The sequence below is a fragment of the Hipposideros armiger genome, unplaced genomic scaffold (genome assembly GCF_001890085.2).
Source record: "Hipposideros armiger isolate ML-2016 unplaced genomic scaffold, ASM189008v1 scaffold_302, whole genome shotgun sequence".
Lineage (NCBI taxonomy): Eukaryota > Metazoa > Chordata > Mammalia > Chiroptera > Hipposideridae > Hipposideros > Hipposideros armiger.
The window spans coordinates 1,096,538-1,112,890 of record NW_017731652.1 but is presented as its reverse complement, the minus strand read 5'-3'; the positions used below and the strand labels follow the sequence as shown (position 1 = coordinate 1,112,890).

The 16,353-nt window shown below is 48.7% G+C and overlaps 1 protein-coding gene across 9 annotated transcripts in view; it reads right to left on the bottom strand.

Annotated features, from left to right (window-relative positions):
- Positions 1–1,905: 1,905 nt before the first annotated feature.
- The window catches only part of CELF6 (CUGBP Elav-like family member 6), a 31,842-nt gene continuing 17,394 nt past the window's right edge, over positions 1,906–16,353 (bottom strand). For 3 of the 9 annotated variants that reach the window (XM_019659620.1, XM_019659622.1, XM_019659621.1), the window contains exons 3-11: positions 11,701–11,829; positions 11,513–11,592; positions 11,202–11,345; positions 10,951–11,083; positions 10,690–10,839; positions 10,462–10,524; positions 10,116–10,196; positions 9,885–10,028; positions 6,642–8,259 (exon numbers count right to left, since the gene is read on the bottom strand). In XM_019659620.1, the coding sequence (XP_019515165.1) occupies positions 8,048–8,259; positions 9,885–10,028; positions 10,116–10,196; positions 10,462–10,524; positions 10,690–10,839; positions 10,951–11,083; positions 11,202–11,345; positions 11,513–11,592; positions 11,701–11,829 (1,136 nt within the window). In that variant the 3' untranslated portion in view covers positions 6,642–8,047. Of the gene's footprint in view, positions 2,232–6,641; positions 8,260–9,119; positions 9,276–9,884; positions 10,029–10,115; positions 10,197–10,461; positions 10,525–10,689; positions 10,840–10,950; positions 11,084–11,201; positions 11,346–11,512; positions 11,593–11,700; positions 11,830–16,353 lie in introns of those variants that run through there. The other 6 variants (XM_019659626.1, XM_019659628.1, XM_019659624.1 and 3 more) reach the window with 6 other exon arrangements.

Below are 16,353 nucleotides of genomic sequence, written 5' to 3'. Positions count from 1 at the left end.
CTTAAACTATTTTCATTGTTTTTTATTCTTTTTTATTTTTGTTGTTCCAACTGGATGATTTCTGCTATTTTGTCTTCTAAATCACTGATCCGATCCTCTGCTTCATCTAATCTACTGGTGATTCCTTCGAGTGTGTTTTTCATTTCAGTTATTGTATTCTTTAGTTCTAACTGGTTGTTTTTTATGATTTCTGTATCCTTCTTTATGTCCTCCCTAAGTTTCTTAAACATTCTTATCATCAGTGTTCTAAACTCTGTCTCTGAAAGGTTGGATGCCTCTGTTTCATTTAGTTCCATTTCTTGAGGTTTTTTCTGATATTTTACTTGGGACATGTTTCTTTGTTTCTTCATTCTGGCTGTCACTCTGATTGCTTCGATGTTATTAGATCACCAGTGAGCGAGTCAGTTTGCCGGCTCCACTGGTTCTCCAGCTGCCCTCAGCCTCACCTAGTTGAGCAAAGAGAGTCCTCACTATTTTATACTTCCAGCTATCGTAGAACTCCTCTTCCCCGCAAAGTAACTCTGGGCTGGTGAGCACGGTGTGGGGTCAGAGGGTCTTTCCCCCAACCGGAGGAGCCTCCCCACTGCTGAGGTGTCCCTCATGGGGTTTGCCCTCTCTCATCTCCGCCCCTCCTGCCAGACTCGACATGGCCTCCTCTTTAAGTCCTTCGTTTAGAGGTTCTGTTCATCTAGTGTCCAGGGAACTTCCGAGGTTGAATATCTTATAAATTATTAGTAATTTTGGTGTGTTCCTGGGAGACATTCGGCACAGCATCTGTCTATTCCGCCATCTTACTGGAAGTCTAGCCATCTTTTACCTCTTGAGTCTCAAGTTGCCTTTTGGATAAGTTGCATTTTAGAAAACTTGACTTGTATGACTGACAGACAAACACATCTTCATCTCAATCTGCATCTCCTTCATGTTCTTAGCTTAGTAAATAGCACCTATGATATGTTCATTCTGAACCCTGAGTAGGAAGCATCTTAGACTTTTCTCACCCTCACTTAAACTGAACCAATTTCACATTTTAAACATCTTAAATTTTACCCCATGATACATCTTAAATAAATCCTTTCTTTATATTCCTATGCCCTCAACAGAACCATTGTTCTAGCCTCCTAACTAAACCACCTGTCCCAGTATCTACTCTTCTGATCTATTCTCTACTTAGCTGTCTAAGGGCGTCTTTCTAAAACCCAAATCTGATCACATCACTCCTCTATGGAAATCCTTCCATGGCTCCCACTGTCCCCAGGATAAAACATACCCTTTCTTAAGATCTGCCTCCTACTTGACTTCTATCACTCCCTCACCTGCATCCTTACCCTCCATCTAGGCCAAATTACTCATTCTTCCAGATCGTGAAGGACATGTCTTTACACTCTATCAGTACTTGGTGGGGCTGATAGTCACAATGTCACTTCTGCCCCCTCCCCTCTTCCACCCCACAGGATGGATACATGACCCATCACCCTGACCAAAGTGATTAGTTTAAGTGTGGGCTTGTGACCTAAGTAGAGCCAATCATAATCTTCCCCTCAAAGCTCTCTTGCTTTTGAGGCCATGGTGCTAGGAGCATATGAGATTAAAGCTGCTGACATCTAGTTCTCTCTGTCACATGGAGAAATTGTGTCTACAGCAGGAAAGAGAATGGGACCAAGGCACAAAGCAAAGCAGAGCCCTGAGAGATGGAGTGAGACATGGTTTTCTGTTTGAGCTCTGAATCTAGCCCTACCTGAAGCCAGTAATACCATTACACACCCCTTCTTGCTTCAGCTGGCTTGTGTGGGTTCCTATTACTTGTAATTAAACAGAAATGGAATGGAGTGTGCCAAACAGCAGGCTCTAGAATTTGGAGTTCACAGAACTAAAGCAAAATGGAGGCAGTGGGGATTTGATGACCCTTGGCTGAGAAGTTGAAAAACCGCATTATGTGGTATCAAATCAGCTGGTTAAATGGTCTTTTATTTTATCTTGAGATTTGGGTCATACATCCATCATAGATGGAGATTTCAGGGACACACTGGGTAGTTGTCTGAATGTTGGAGTATGCTGGCCTCTTCTCAAGATTTTCAACATGGTCCTGCAGTTCAGCTTTCTTCCATGCTAGCAGAACCATACTCAGCTTTGTGTAGAGTTGTCTTTCCTGCATGTGGCCAGCAAGCTAGACTGCCAAGGGTCGGATAGTCACACGTCTTGTAGCTTATGGAAGCCAGCTCCTCTTCCCCTAGCTGAAGTGAGTGAGGACAAAGGCATACAGGTAGGAAATCTGACAGGAGATACTGGAGCTTAAGGCCTGGGAAGTTCCAGCGAAAAAGCCTAATCCTCCAAGTCACACCTGAATGCTTCTTTTGTTTCTTCCCAAATTATATAATATTTATTTCACTTAGCATTCAGACAGTGCTGAGGGTTCTGGTGCCTGGGGACCTTGGCTATGAATCCTGTGGGAGACAGCGAGATGTATTAGTCACAAATCTCATGCTGTTTATTGGACTCCGTGGGCCACCTCCTCTTTTCTCTATCTTGGTTGGCACCCCACCTACGCCAAGTAGCCCCTCCATTTCCACATCTGTGGTAGAGATGCCACCTGCCATGGGATCTGACTTCCCAAGCAGACACCCAGAGGGCAGTGAGGCAACTCAGAAGTGGAGTTAGTGCACTCTGTGGGGTGCACCCTGGCCAGCGGAAAACGGGAGATGTGGGGAACAGGTAGATAAATTCTTTCTCAATTCTCTTCTTGGTGAACTGCTCCAAGGTGCGGTTTCCCCTTGCAAACACCACGAGCTTAGCAAACAACCCTGTCAGGTGACCTTCTCTGTCCTCCTGGCTCATGTGAAGCAGTGGCCAAGACAGTAATGCATCATCTTACATTCCTTCATGTCTTCCCTTGCCTCACATCTCTTCTCCCCTCTCACTGTGCTGGGTTCCCATCTCCTAAAAATGTTTGAGCACTTTACTCCTTGCCTTCAAGTCTGCTTTCTAGAGTGCTTGGGTTAAGACACAGAACCCCAATCGCTGCCCCCATCCCAACATTGGTCCCATCAGTAACAAGAAGGTCCTGAGGACACAACCGATTTTTCCTCTTCAAATGCAGGGAATCTAGCCCAGGCTGCTGGCTTCCTGTAACAGGTGCAGTGCCAAAAGTGCTGGGTCAGGGCATTTCTGGCCTACTCTATGGAAGATAAAGCCCATTTCACAGGCTCTCTTCAAGGTTCCTTGCATTTTCTTGTGGGCATCTAAGACATTTCTTGGGAAGTCAGACCCACACTTGCATTCTGCTCTGCCTTTGGGGTCTCTGTGCTCTTTGGCAACTACAGGGCAAGAGGCCAAAGCCTGGAAGTTCAAAGTCCCCTCTACAGATGACCAGTCAAAGGCTCTGATCAACCCAGGATGCTAGAGTGTGGAGAACATTGTAAGAGCAATGACAGAATCCAGGGCTGGGGAAAAAGAGAGGGGCGCTTGGCACAGACGTGGTCATCTCTTTGCAGACTGCACGTGGCTCAGGCAGCGAGGGCAGCTGCATGGCCTGCATTGGCTCTGAGCTCCCTGAGTCTAGGAGGTTCCTTCCTTTTTTGGCTCTTCCAAAGAACACAGGGCTGTGTAACATAGTGGTGCAAACGTATCAGTTGTGAGGGGAGGGCCAGAGACCTAAAGTAGCCTCTGAGTCCCTTCTGGATTTGTTCTTGTCAGGATGCACACAGGCGCAGTCAGGAAAGTGGATGCCCAAAGATTACAACCAAAGCTGGAAAGGATCAAGGAAGATTCTGTGATCCCTATGTCCTAAGCACCCCATTTTGAGGGTATTGCATGCATATCCTATTCCACTGGGGCAGAGGCGAGTCTCTAGGTCTGGTCAGAGCACACAGCAGATCCAGAGTGGCTTCCAAAGTCAGAGCTTATAAGTCCCATCTCTGACCAAAGGCCACTACATCTAAGACACCCAGAGAGAGAGATTCCAGGGGCCCTGCAGAAGGCTGAAGTCTCTGCCTACAGTCCTCAAGTTGTGCAAGTTCTCAAAAGGCCCCCAAATTTGGTGTCCACTGACAGACTCCCTTCCGGAGTGCTTTGGTGATGTGGCCTCAGTGTAATAATGGGCCACAGCCGGAGGGTGAGGAGTAGAGCAAACTGCCAGCTAGCCAGGATGAGTGCTTGTGTGGCTGCCTCACTCCTATCCTAAGCATCTCCTTGGGGCGGTGGCCTAGGAGCGACTGCCACGCAGGGATTTTGACTATCTGCTCAGGGCATGAGCCAGTCAAGTGTTGGGTAAGTAATCTCTCTCTGGGGGCACTGATCAGAATAAGGTTGATTTATCACCATAGATAAGACTGTTATGGAACCATGAAGCTGAGGGGGAGGGAAATGAGCAGTGTGACCTATTGCTAGAGATGGAAACCATAAGGGCCAGATCCAGGTTAAAGACAAGGACCCAGCAAGATTCTTGATGATGGTTACAAGGTCAGAGAGAGCCTGGAATCAAATCAATCATTCTGAAGGGCATTGTATGACCAGAGAACCTGCACACTTGGCAAACAGGGATCTGGGAATACGTAATCTCTAAGGCATCTTTAGGCTCAAAATTAGGTCCGAAGGAAAGAGCGATGCCTCGATTCCAGAAGGGTCATTTTCTCAGGAGTGTTCATAAAGGAGATAATTATTATAGGAAAGGACTAAAAGCAATCAGTTTTGTTGACCAAGAAACACTCTGCTGTCTAGAAGGAGATGCTATATGCTATAGATTAGTGATCATTGTTTTATCTTCTCCCCTATTTCAAATGGAAGGTATGTTTTTTCTAAAAAATGGTTATCTTTAGAGAATGCAAGAAAGCATTTAAAAAGTATGTATTAATTCTACACAATCTTACAGATTATTGTTAAAGTAACTGGAAAATAATATGTGTAGTATGATACTATTTTGTGTTAAAAATAAAAAGCAGACTATGCAGAGAAATGGTTATCCTATTTTCCTCCACTCTTTCATATTGGTTATGTAGGTATAGCTAAATTTATCTTTCAGCCATAGATTGCAAAATCATAACAAGTTATATCCAGACCCGATCAAGAATTGCACATCACAAAGGGACTTTGGACTAAGGACTCAATAAAGCTACTAGCCATGCTTCTGTTTTGTCTTCCATTGGGAAGTGGTGTGTTTTTTGTTGGGCCTTGCTAGGATTGTTGCATCTTTAGGGAGACACACTTTCAAAATTGTATGAGCATGTTTGTCAAGAAAAGTATAAGTGGATGCTGAGCAATAAAAGGGTGGAATGTAGTAGATGCATATTGCTTATCTGCCCATCACCCCTTCTGTTAGAGACCCATTTCTCCCCTCCACACAGTCCTGGGGAAGTTGTCAATTATGGTGGACTGCTCTTCCACCCTGGAGGTAGGCACGTTCTGGCCAAAGTTTTCCCTAGGACGTTAGAACTAGAGCTAGTGAGGCCAACATAAAAAAGGAAACAGAGCCAAGCGATGGAGACATCATCATTTGAACCCCTAGATCCAGTCATGTCTGAAGGCAGATACATCCTTTGATTTGCCAATTACATAAGCCAATTCATTTCCTATTGGCTTAAACATGCTTGAGTTTTTGACACTTGCAGCTGAAAGGGTTCAGACTAACATGCACACACAACAGACACACAAACACCATGTTGTTCAAACTCATTAGACATTCTACAATCTTTCATGAGCTTATAAGGGTCAGCAAACTTTTTATCTAAAGGATCAGATAAGAACTTTAGGCTTTGTGGGCCACTATGGTCTCGGTCTCATATTCCCTTTTGTTTGATTTTTAGAATCCTTCAAAAATGAAAGCGATTCTTAGTTTGTAGCCCATACAAAAACAGACTGCAGGCCAGAGTTGCCCACAGGCCATAGCTTGCTGACCCCTGGTCTTGACCTTGCCAACCCCTGCAGCATTGGCATAGTCTTCCAATCCCTAACCATGAAGCAAAATACTTTTAAATCCCATTTTGGCTCAGGTGTCTTAACATGGCTTGGTAATGAGTTAAGGCTAAGGGTAGAGTTAGGAATGGGAAAAGGGTCGCAGTATCCAGTATCTGCCACATAAGAGGCACTGAATAAATGGGAATCATGATTACTTCTTGGCAATAGAGATTATTTCTCAAAATGATGAAGCTGTCCAAATGGCTTTATCCAAATATCCCAGTTCCTCCTCAAAGACCCCTCCTTCCTTTCATTTCCTTCAGGAAACCTTTCTCTGATCTCCAGTCCAGTCTGAATTACCAATCTGAATTAGGCACTCTTCTTCTTGCAATAACAGACCCTGTGTGGTCTTCCATTATAACTACATGATTGGTCTGTCTTTCCTCCTGACTTTGAGTCCTTAGAACATGCCTGAGCCCCAGCTCCTAGCATGGTGCTTAGCACCTAGCACTGAGGGGGCCTCTATACCTCCATGTGAATATCTGTTTGAATGTGCAGGTGCTATATAGCTCCATCTTTGTCCAGGGTGGTTAGTCTATGTGTCAGCACTGTGCTGATGGACAGATGCCCTTGACACTCGTTCCTTTCTCAGTTGGAAATGATTAGTTGATATACACCACATCTTACCTGGTAATGTTATTACTGGATCTATTTTTCATCCCATTCCCTCCAAAAACGAGTCAAAGACAGAGGAACAGGTGGAAACAAGTTTTCTTAGAAACTGTCATGAAGGAGGAACTCTCCGACCCCACCCTTACATCCTTACTGTCTGATGTGCTATCAGATCCGAGGCCTCCAGCCTCAGTAACATCTGGGGATCAGAGTGCCCCCCACACGGCTGGGACCCCGAACTAGCTTGATCCATGTCTACGAGGTGGAGAACAAATTGTCCTCTGGGGAAAAAATATGTGCAAGGCCCTGCAGGCCCAGAAAAAGGCTGACCAAGGCAATGTGAGTCATGATGTTCTAAGCGGAAATCTTTTGCCCATCTCACAGAAGCAGGCAGAAAGCACCACCATTGATCAGCTTTATATGGCACCCACTGTATACAACAGACAGACAAAGACAGACAGACAGAGCACACGCCACTTCTAAGCTGAACACTGCTCACCATCTAGAAGCACCTTGGATAAGCACATGTGAGACACTTTGCATAGGAAAGGTGTACTTTTTAAAGGAATGAAGAAGTATTTTGGCAAAACATCTACTTCCCTCCCAGGTCCTGGGTAAAGAGGGACCTCTAAATTCTGAAGCTTCTACATATTGAAAATTATCCCCTTCTCAATGGCAGTATATACAGTAGCAAACCTTCCAAGTCTGTTGTCACAGCCCTCTCCATATATCCTGAATCTACTTTACAGGTGGGCAAACTTAGACTTAGAGACAGAAGGTGGCCTGGAGCGAGGGGACACTGGGACTGGCTCAAGGTGAGGCGGACACATGAGGTGTCTCAGCTCAGCCAAAGGCAGGGCCTCTGTCTATCGGGAAGGGGAAGGGAAAGGCTAGGGTGGCCTTAACTCCCTCTTTCTTCCTGCCTGGGGAAGCAGTGGTTCCACGGGAAAGGCTGGAAAGGTAGGTTCCCACTCCTGCTAGCTGGGGGGCCTGTCTAGGTGGCAGAGGCCACAGCGGCAGGTGCTCCCCCCGAGGCCTCCTCAGGGATGCTCTCGGACTTTGGGGATCGTGGGCTCACTGCTTCCGTAACTCTCTTGTTACCTGCATCTGAGCCTAGACCTCAAGTCCTTAATTACCTTTAAAAGGCAGGGAGGGGAGATGGTTTAAGAGAGAATGAGACATAGAACAATCTTTCCACAGCCCCCTTCTGCCTAGGCTGGGACTTTTAAAGGTCTCCTTCACCCTGTCTCCTAGCGATAGTTAAAGGCAGCTTTTATGAGACGCTATACTGTCTTTTGTGAGTTTTTTTGTTTGTTTTTTTCTTTGTTTTAATTTATATATATATATATATATATATTCTTAAAAAAGCAATAGTCCTTTGGTCCCTAAACTCTAAGGAATGATATGATTTTGAAAGAAGTAAATCTGGGCTTCCCTTGCGGAGAAGCCCTTGGCACCCCCAAGGGGCCCTGCTGGTTCCCCTAGACAGTCAGTCCTCAGCCAGCCCCAGCTGCCTTGCCACACTGAGCTCTACACCACAGGCATAGAACAACCCACTTGATGAAAACAATCCTTCAAGTGGCCTGAGCCCCAGGCGCCGGCCTTGGGTCCAATCCACCTCCGGCTGCGGCTGCTCCTTCAAGAAGGGCTGCTCAAGAGCTTCTGTGCTTTTCCTTTCCTTTCTTCTCACTCTTCGGTTATCTGTTGTTGGTATTAATTGATAAAGGGGTAGGGGGAGGCAAAAATCACTCTGGAGGGCAAGACAACAAGAGCAGTTTGCCCCATCAATGACATCTTAGATGAGTGGCTGGGCCTCTTTTCCAGGGGAGCAGAGCTATGGCAGGGCCAAGGCAGCAGCCTGATCCACTGAAGCCAGACTCTGGGTCCTCAGCAGATGACCCCAGCACAGCACCCACCCCAGAGGGCTCCTGGGGTAGCTCAAGTGAGGCAGGCCCATGAGGATCTTCTGAGATAGCAAATCTCTAAAAGTCATAGGCAGCCAGAAACCTAACAGCCTGGCATCTCCCTCCCCATCACCAACCAGGCCCTGCAGGTCCTGCTTCTTCAGCATACTTGCATCTCTCCTCGTCTCTGTGTTCACTGCCACTACCCAGCCCTTACACCGTGTCCTTTCTTTGCCTAAAATCCTCATGGTTCTCTACCATCTTCAGGATACAGTCCAAACTCATGGCCTTTAAGGCCCTTCACAAGCTGGCCTAAATCTACTTTTCTAGTCTCATCCTCCATCCCTCTGCCCTCCCTCAACATGAGTTCTCATTCCCACGGCCCCCTGTGGCTATCTCTGGAGTAGAACTAGCTGATTGGATCTTGCTGTTAATTGTCTCTCCCAGACTATGGGGACAGGAATGTTGCCTAATTTATCTCAGTCCTTGGATTAAAGGAAAAACACAGTCTCCAACTAAGGGTTCCTCCTAAATTCCTGGTTCTTCTCTCCCAGACTTTTTCAGAGATGGGTGCCCCAACGTCCCAAAAAGAGCATCAGAGGGGAGAGGGCCTCCATCACTCAGGCCCCATCTGCCTGGGGTCCACCAAGGACTCACCTTTCTGTGGCTGATCAGTGAGAGCAGATCAGTAAGGCCGGTTGGCATCCTTGGGCCTCTTTAGTTGGACCTTGAGCCTCTTCATGCCAATTTGAAAGCCATTCATGGCCTGAATAGCTGTCTGGGCACTGGTTGGATTGTCAAAGCTAACAAACCCTGAGGGGTGTGGGCAGAGGTTAGCTGGGAACTCTGCTTGGCAGGGCCTCCTTTCTCTCTGACCAGCCCCCTCTTCTCCTTGCCCCCTCAGGTCAGTTCCAGCAAACATACATCCTTCCACCTTCCATTGTTTGCATGTTCAAACACACGGACACATGCTCATACTTACATGGACAAATGGCCTGAGTTTCCTAAAAGTGTGATTCTTGGAAGGCCAGGAAGCAATTCTGGGTTTGTGTATTGGTTGGGGAGTTCCCCTGTCTTTCCGTAGCATGGGTTGACTCCCTCCCTCCACAGCTCCCATTTTGGTCCTCTGAACTGCAGTTGGAGTTGGAGGAGATCTCTGGTCCCAGATCCAGACTCCTCCTGCCCTGGCTAGACTTTAAAGTCTGACGTGGTCGAACATCTTCCAGACACCTGATCTTCTCAGATGATCCTAAACTAGACTTGTTCCTGGTCTGGGCTGAGCCTCGTCTTTGGTCTGTGACCCTGCTTTGTGCCATATACTCAGTCTCTGGGAGTCATTGACTTATGGAGGGACAATCTTAGGGTCTGTAGGGAATCTCAAGGTTGGGGGTGGGAGAGGCCCAGGGCTGGGGCACAGCTCACCAAAACACTTGCTCTGGTTGGTGGCTCGATCCACAAAGACTTTGGCAGAGACAACGGCTCCAAAGGGCAGGAATGTCTGTATGAGTTCTGCATCACCAAACTCCTGAGGCAGGTGATAGATGAAGAGGTTACAGCCTTCGGGGCCTGCAGGAACAGTAGCAGGCTGGTTCATGGGGAGGGACCCTGAGTCCAGCCCCACCAGGCTCTGATCTCCAGCCCCCTGTCCCTCACCTTCTCTTTGCTGCTGGGGCAGGGCTGAAGGCTGCTGGGGAAAAGCTGTGCTCACTGGGGCATAGGCCGACGGATAGGCTGCTGGAGACAGAGGTGGGAGTGGGCAGTGAACCCCAGGAGCCATCTCTGAAGCAGGGCCCCATCTGCCTGGCCACCTTTGACCAATTCATTCCAGTCCATGGTAACCCTCACCCCTAGAGAGGTCGTTCTGGGCCCAGGGGTAGAAGGATGAGAGGGTCAACTCCTCAGAAGAGAGCCTACACCCCACCCCACCCCACCCCCAATTTCCCTAGTCCTTTCTGGGGCCCTTCAACCCCCACCCCAGGCCTCTAGCGCCCAGTGAAACCTGCGTAGTGGTGCATCCCAGCGTAGGCCTGCTGCAGGGGGTCAGCCACGCCGGGGCTCTGGGCTGGGGAGAGAGGGACGCGGGCCACGGTGAAGGCGGGCTGGCGAGCAGGGCGGAATGAGAGGCAGCAGGTAGCAAGGAGAAGTCCCTTCCCAGGGAATCCGCCCCACCCAATCCCCCCGCTCCCCACTCCATTTCGGGGAGATTTGGGCGGAGCGGGGGGCCCACCTGGGTAAGGGGAGAGCCCGCTATTGTAGAGAGTGTCGGAGCCCGGCTGCCCGTTGGTCTGGGGGGTCAGGGGGCCAAATCCATTGACCCCGATGGGCGCCGGGAGAGCGGGAAGCGTGCCAGGGCCACCGCCCGGAGGGGAGTTGGCTGCTGGTGGCGGAGGAGGTCGCAGAGTCAGGACGCAACCCGGCTCCGGGTCCCCTACCAGACGCTGCCCGGCTCCTGGCCCCTCCCAGTCCACCCTGCTCCTGCGCGCAGTACCTGCAGCGGGCAGCAGCGGCGCCGCTACTAGGCTGAAGGCCGCCACGTGCTGCATTTGTGCCGCCACTGCGGCCACCGGGCCTAGACCAGGGCCCTGTGCCGCCGCCAGCAGGGCCGCCTGGTGCTGCAGGATCTTTGAGAGGGAAGAAGGGCGGGTGTGGAGGGCCCAGCGGCCAGTAGCTGCTCCGGCTCCCGACCCCCTGCCTAACCCACCCGCCTGCCCGCCGCGCCCGCGGAGGCCCGGCACCTACCGCCGTGGTGTAGGCTCCGCAGGCGCCGAGCGGCAGTGGTGCCGGGTGGAAGGCACCCAACTGGCCCGCCATCTGCTGCATCCGCCGCAGCGCGCGCTCCCTGTCAGTGTCCGCCAGCTTGACCACGAGGCTGGACGAGGCGCCCTGGGTAGGGCAGGGAAAGCCACCGTGACTGGTCCAGACCCCAGCTCTAGCCCTGGGCTGAGCACCTTGCCCATCAGGCCCTTTCCTGGGGCACTGATCATATGTGCGGAGGAGGAGCCCGTCCCCACCCCACTGGTCTCCCCCTCGGCCCCCGCGCCCGCCCTCACCGCCATGGTCCGGCTGCCGTGCAGACTCTGGATGGCCGCCTGAGCTTCCCCCTGACTCCCAAACTTCACAAAGGCACAGCCTGGGGCAGGATAGAGGGATTGGGTGGCTCAGGCCACAGGGGCCAAAGGGTCATGTAGCCCAGAGTGAGTCAGGGTCGCCAGAAAATCCCAGGGTCAGCTCAAGTCACCTTTACTGGTGCCATCCGGGCTCCGCAAGACAGTGCACTCCTCGATATGGCCGAAGGGCTGGAACAGACGTCTGACGTCCTCCTCACCCTGCTGCTTCCCCAGCATCCCCACAAACAGCTTTCGGTCCTCTGGGGACAAATCCAGCAGTGACCTGGGGACCCTAAGTCCTCTTGGACTCCCCAGAGTAGCCAGAGGAACTTAAGAAGGTAGCGCACCACAGTCTAGCTTTGGGAAGAGATTTAGGGAGTGAGAAGGTCCTGGGGCTACAAGGTTGGGTTTCTTGCAGGGGCAGGACCACCTACAGACACATCTGGAGAAAAGAAACTCAACCCAGATTTCCATCAGGAAAACCCAGATCCTGGAAAAACCCAGAAAGACCCACTGCTGTTCTGTGGAAAGTGATTCAGTTGATATCTTTGGTTGGATAGAGCCCTATATATGTCTTTTATATGTCTGACCTTTCTGTTCTTAGAGTTTGGGAAAGGCTATTTTGGACTATTTCCACCCTATTAAGGTTGGGGATCCTCAGAGAAGGTCTTCGTATTCAGACTGGGTCTGAAGAAGAGAAGTACATCGTTGCTAGTCAGCCTGATTGTAGTGGCTAGAATCAGTGCCCCTTCCTGCTCAAATTAAGAAGTATTCTGTGTCAAAAAGCAGCACCGAAGCAGTTGTCTCAGCATACTGCCTCATCCCCAGACACTGAGCTCTGGAATGATGACTCCCCACCCCTAGTACCAAACTCAACCTGGGTGTCCCCCACCTCCCAAAGGCTGAAAGAGGGCAGGAAGCTTGGGTTCCTGAGCCTCCAGCATTAGCATTTTCCCCACTACACTTGCTGAATCTCTGACCCCTTTCCTTACCTCCCACCTCCACCGCCTCCTTCCCTCATTGAGCTGCCAGGGCCCTCATGAAGCCCTGCTGCCTCCTTTTCTGACTTCCCCAGCCCTAATCCCTCTCCAGGTGTTCATGCTATGGGAGAACAAGTTCTGCCTGTAGACCTGGAAGGCCACTTGAGAACAAGTCTGATCCCTCATTGTGTCCACCCCTCCTCTGGGAGTGGTACAGATTCCAGGCAAGGGGCTGCAAGCTGGGCCTGTGTCCTTTGGGGAAAGCTGGAGAGCTGGGGCTGGAGACCAGGTCTCAGCTGCACATGCAGCAAGTCGGGCCTCAGAAGCACTATCCAAGAGCCTGAGGTAGAGGGGCCCAGGCCACAGGGCCCGCTGGCAAAGCCCTGCTCCTTTCTGTACCAAGGTAAGTATCTGAATTTGGTATGGGGCTTTATTTGGGTGATACAAGTTCAGAGAGAATTGGGTGGGAATCTGGCTTCAGGCTTCACCTTTGAGATCCTGGAGCCGAAGAAAACTCATTCCAAACTTTTTTGTACTCCTTTATAAGCTTGGCTAGGCCGATGGGGGAATCTTGGATCCTGAGTGCAATGGAGCAAGGTTGGCAAGGGTCATAGACTGAAGCCTGGGTGATAGTGAAAAGGAAGAACAGACTGTCCAAAGTTAGTAGTGGAGGGAATCTCCAACAAGGCTATGTGTGTGTCCATATTTCACCTGGATGGCGTGGGGCTCAGCCTAGGCTACCCTGGGTACCCTGAGGTGTCTGTCTGTCAATGCTGTGTCTGTGTGGCGTGCGGGGCTGCAGTTTATATGGGACAGGCATAGTGTGTTTCAGCAGAATCTATCCAGAGGATTACTGCCCAGCAGTCCTAAGTGGGGAAGGGTGGGTAATGTCTTGGTGGCTGGAATTCTGGAGGAGGTGTCGACATTCTATGGTGAGAATACAATCTGGTGGATGTGCTTCATTTCTTGGAGTGTTAGCCACAAAATAGTGCCCTTGGAACAGATCACTGGTGTCCCAACCTTTTAAAAAAGCTGTGGAACCCATTGTTTTAACAAAAATATTAGGATGAAGCTGAAAATGTGAGAGAAAAGCAGAACTGCTCTGACTGAAGTCAGTGAAGTGTGGGGTATGTGTGTTGCTGGAGTTCCTCTTGCTTCATCTGCCCCTGGTACCCCCTCGATGGGGCTCCAAGGAAAGTCTTTTTGAAAACCACAGACCTAAAAGATTGGGAATAGAGTTTCAGGAACCTGAGAAGACAGGAAAGGTCTTTCATGAATCTCTTGACTAGTATGATGATGGCTTTACCTTGACATTGGAGGACAGACTTCATTTGGTCAGGAAATCAAACCCTAGAAGACTGTGTCTTTGTTCTGAGCTATGACACTAAAGAATGCCCACTTGGCTGCAGAAAGCCCAGGAGGGGCTGGAGAAGATCCTAGGGCTTCCAGAGTCCCAAGGCTTAAAAGGGGCTTCATGATGCCTAATTTATAGTGCATCTGTGTCATTGGGTAGGGTCTACAAGATGGTGATGGTACCTAGGTAAGATGGCATGCCACATGGACCAGCATCCAGGTAGCCCTAGGTAGAAGACAGGCATCAAAGCTGAGATAGAGCCCGCAGGACGGAAAAGAGGGTTGTGTGGACAGTGGTCTGATCCTTCATCTGCTCTTCCTCCTGTTGCTCTTTAGTGCTGATGCTTGTCAGTTCAAGGTCATGTCACAAACCATGAAATTCTGTGATCCTCCTTTTGCAGTAAGAATCTCCCAAGTTATGAATTTCCATTTCTGTGATAAGGCATGGACCCTATGGTTCTGGGCTATAGGGCTGTACAGAATTTGAAATGGAAATGAGGCCAGAGTGTGGGCTGGGCTCTGTGCTGCCCATTTCCCAGGTATCACCTTGAATCCTGGTATCCTCTTTGCCATTGGACCTTAATGGTGTTTGACAAGAAGATGACCTGGGTCAGTGACCTTAAGCCTCAGGTGATACGGAAGTGGTGGGATACATTTCTTAAGAGACTTGGTGAAAGAGAAGTACAGGCTAGATCCCTGAGAGTAACCCCCAAATCCACAGCCTTGAATATTTGGAGGGCTGATCAATGTCCCCAGGGAGAGATGATGATGGAATTTAGTTCAGATAATTCAATTTCCTATAGGTCAAACTCTACCAGTTGGTAAAAAAGAGGAGTCTGTAAGAGGTAGGTCAGAAATGTCTAAATAAAAGCATCCCATGGGTGGCGAGTGGGTCCCTAGAAATGTGGGAATATCAAACAAGGAGGTTCAACTTTCCTGAAGTGGGAGGACTTGGAAGAAGATAGCATCAGTGGCTTTAAGACATAGCAGGAAAGATACATGGTTGAATGGTATAACTGCATTTTTCTGTTGGCAACTGATGTGTGCTCCTTGCTCTTCTACCAAGTGCTTTTTGTGGGCCCAAACCAAGTTGTTTGGGCCCCAGAGGCCCATATCTATGAAGCTGCCTTGTGCATCTGGTCATACAGGTCAGGGATGCTAATGCTGCAAATGATGGGGTTTGGACGCATAGCTAACCCTAGTTAAGACAAATGATGGCTCAGAGTCAGAGTCAGTCCACTTCATCTTCTCCAGGAATGGCACCAAGATGCTATTCAAGAAAGGAGTTTCTGACTCAAGTTGGCCCAGAGGATTTCTTGAGGTACTCAAGTTTTTGGCTTCTAGGTCCCTCCCACCCACTCATCTCAATGTTGGTGGGATGTCATGATTATAGGCATAGTGTAGAGGCAAGGTTTCAGCATTGGGGTACCAACCATCAAACACATCCTCAAAATACTGGGCCACCTTTCCTTCAAATACCAACCCAGGAGTTCCTGCTGGTGGCAGCATTTGGAGCAAAGCATCTCTCCCCAGATGTTCTTAGTGATGCTGGAAACATAAGAATCCAAGGAAGACTGGGAACTTGAGTGAGGTTATGTCCAGGGCAAACAGAATCTCCTGGCCAGATATAATGACCTTCAAGAAGGGCTTTAATCACACACACACACACACACACACACACACACACACAGCTGTTAGAACTAATAAACATATTTACTGAAGTTGAAGAACACAAAATCAACAAACAAAAGTCAGTTGTGTTTCTATACACCAGCAGTGAATAATCTGAAAAGGAAATTAAGAAAATAATTTCACTTATAATAGCATCAAAGTAAAAGAAAATATTTAGGAACAAACTTAACCAAGGAGGCAAAAGAAAACTACAAAACATTGCTGAAAGAAATTAAAGAAGACACAAATAAATGGAAGGCATCCTGTGTTCATGGATTGAAAGACTTAATATTGTTAGGTGTCAATACTACCCCAAACAATCTATAGATTTAATGCAATTCCTATCAAAATCCCAATGGCATGTCTTGCAGAAAAAGAAAAAAACCATTCTAAAGTTCACGTGGTATCTCAAAAGACGCTGAATAGCCAAAACAATCTTGAAAAAGTACAAAGTTGGAGGTCTCACACTTCCTAGCTTTAAAACTCATTACAAAGCTACAGTAATCAAACAGTGTGGTACTGGCATAAAGACAGACATACAGACCAGTGAAATAGACTAAAGAGTCCAGAAATAAGCCCTTGTACATATGATTAAAAGATTTTTGACAAGAGTACCAGTCTTTTCAAGAAATGGTGCTGAGTAAACTGGATATCTACATGCAAAAAAATGAAATTGGGCCCCTACCTCAAATCACATACAAAAATTAACTGAAAATGGGTCAAAGACCTAAACATAAGTGCTGAAACTGTAAAACCCTTACAAGTAAACATAGGGGGAAA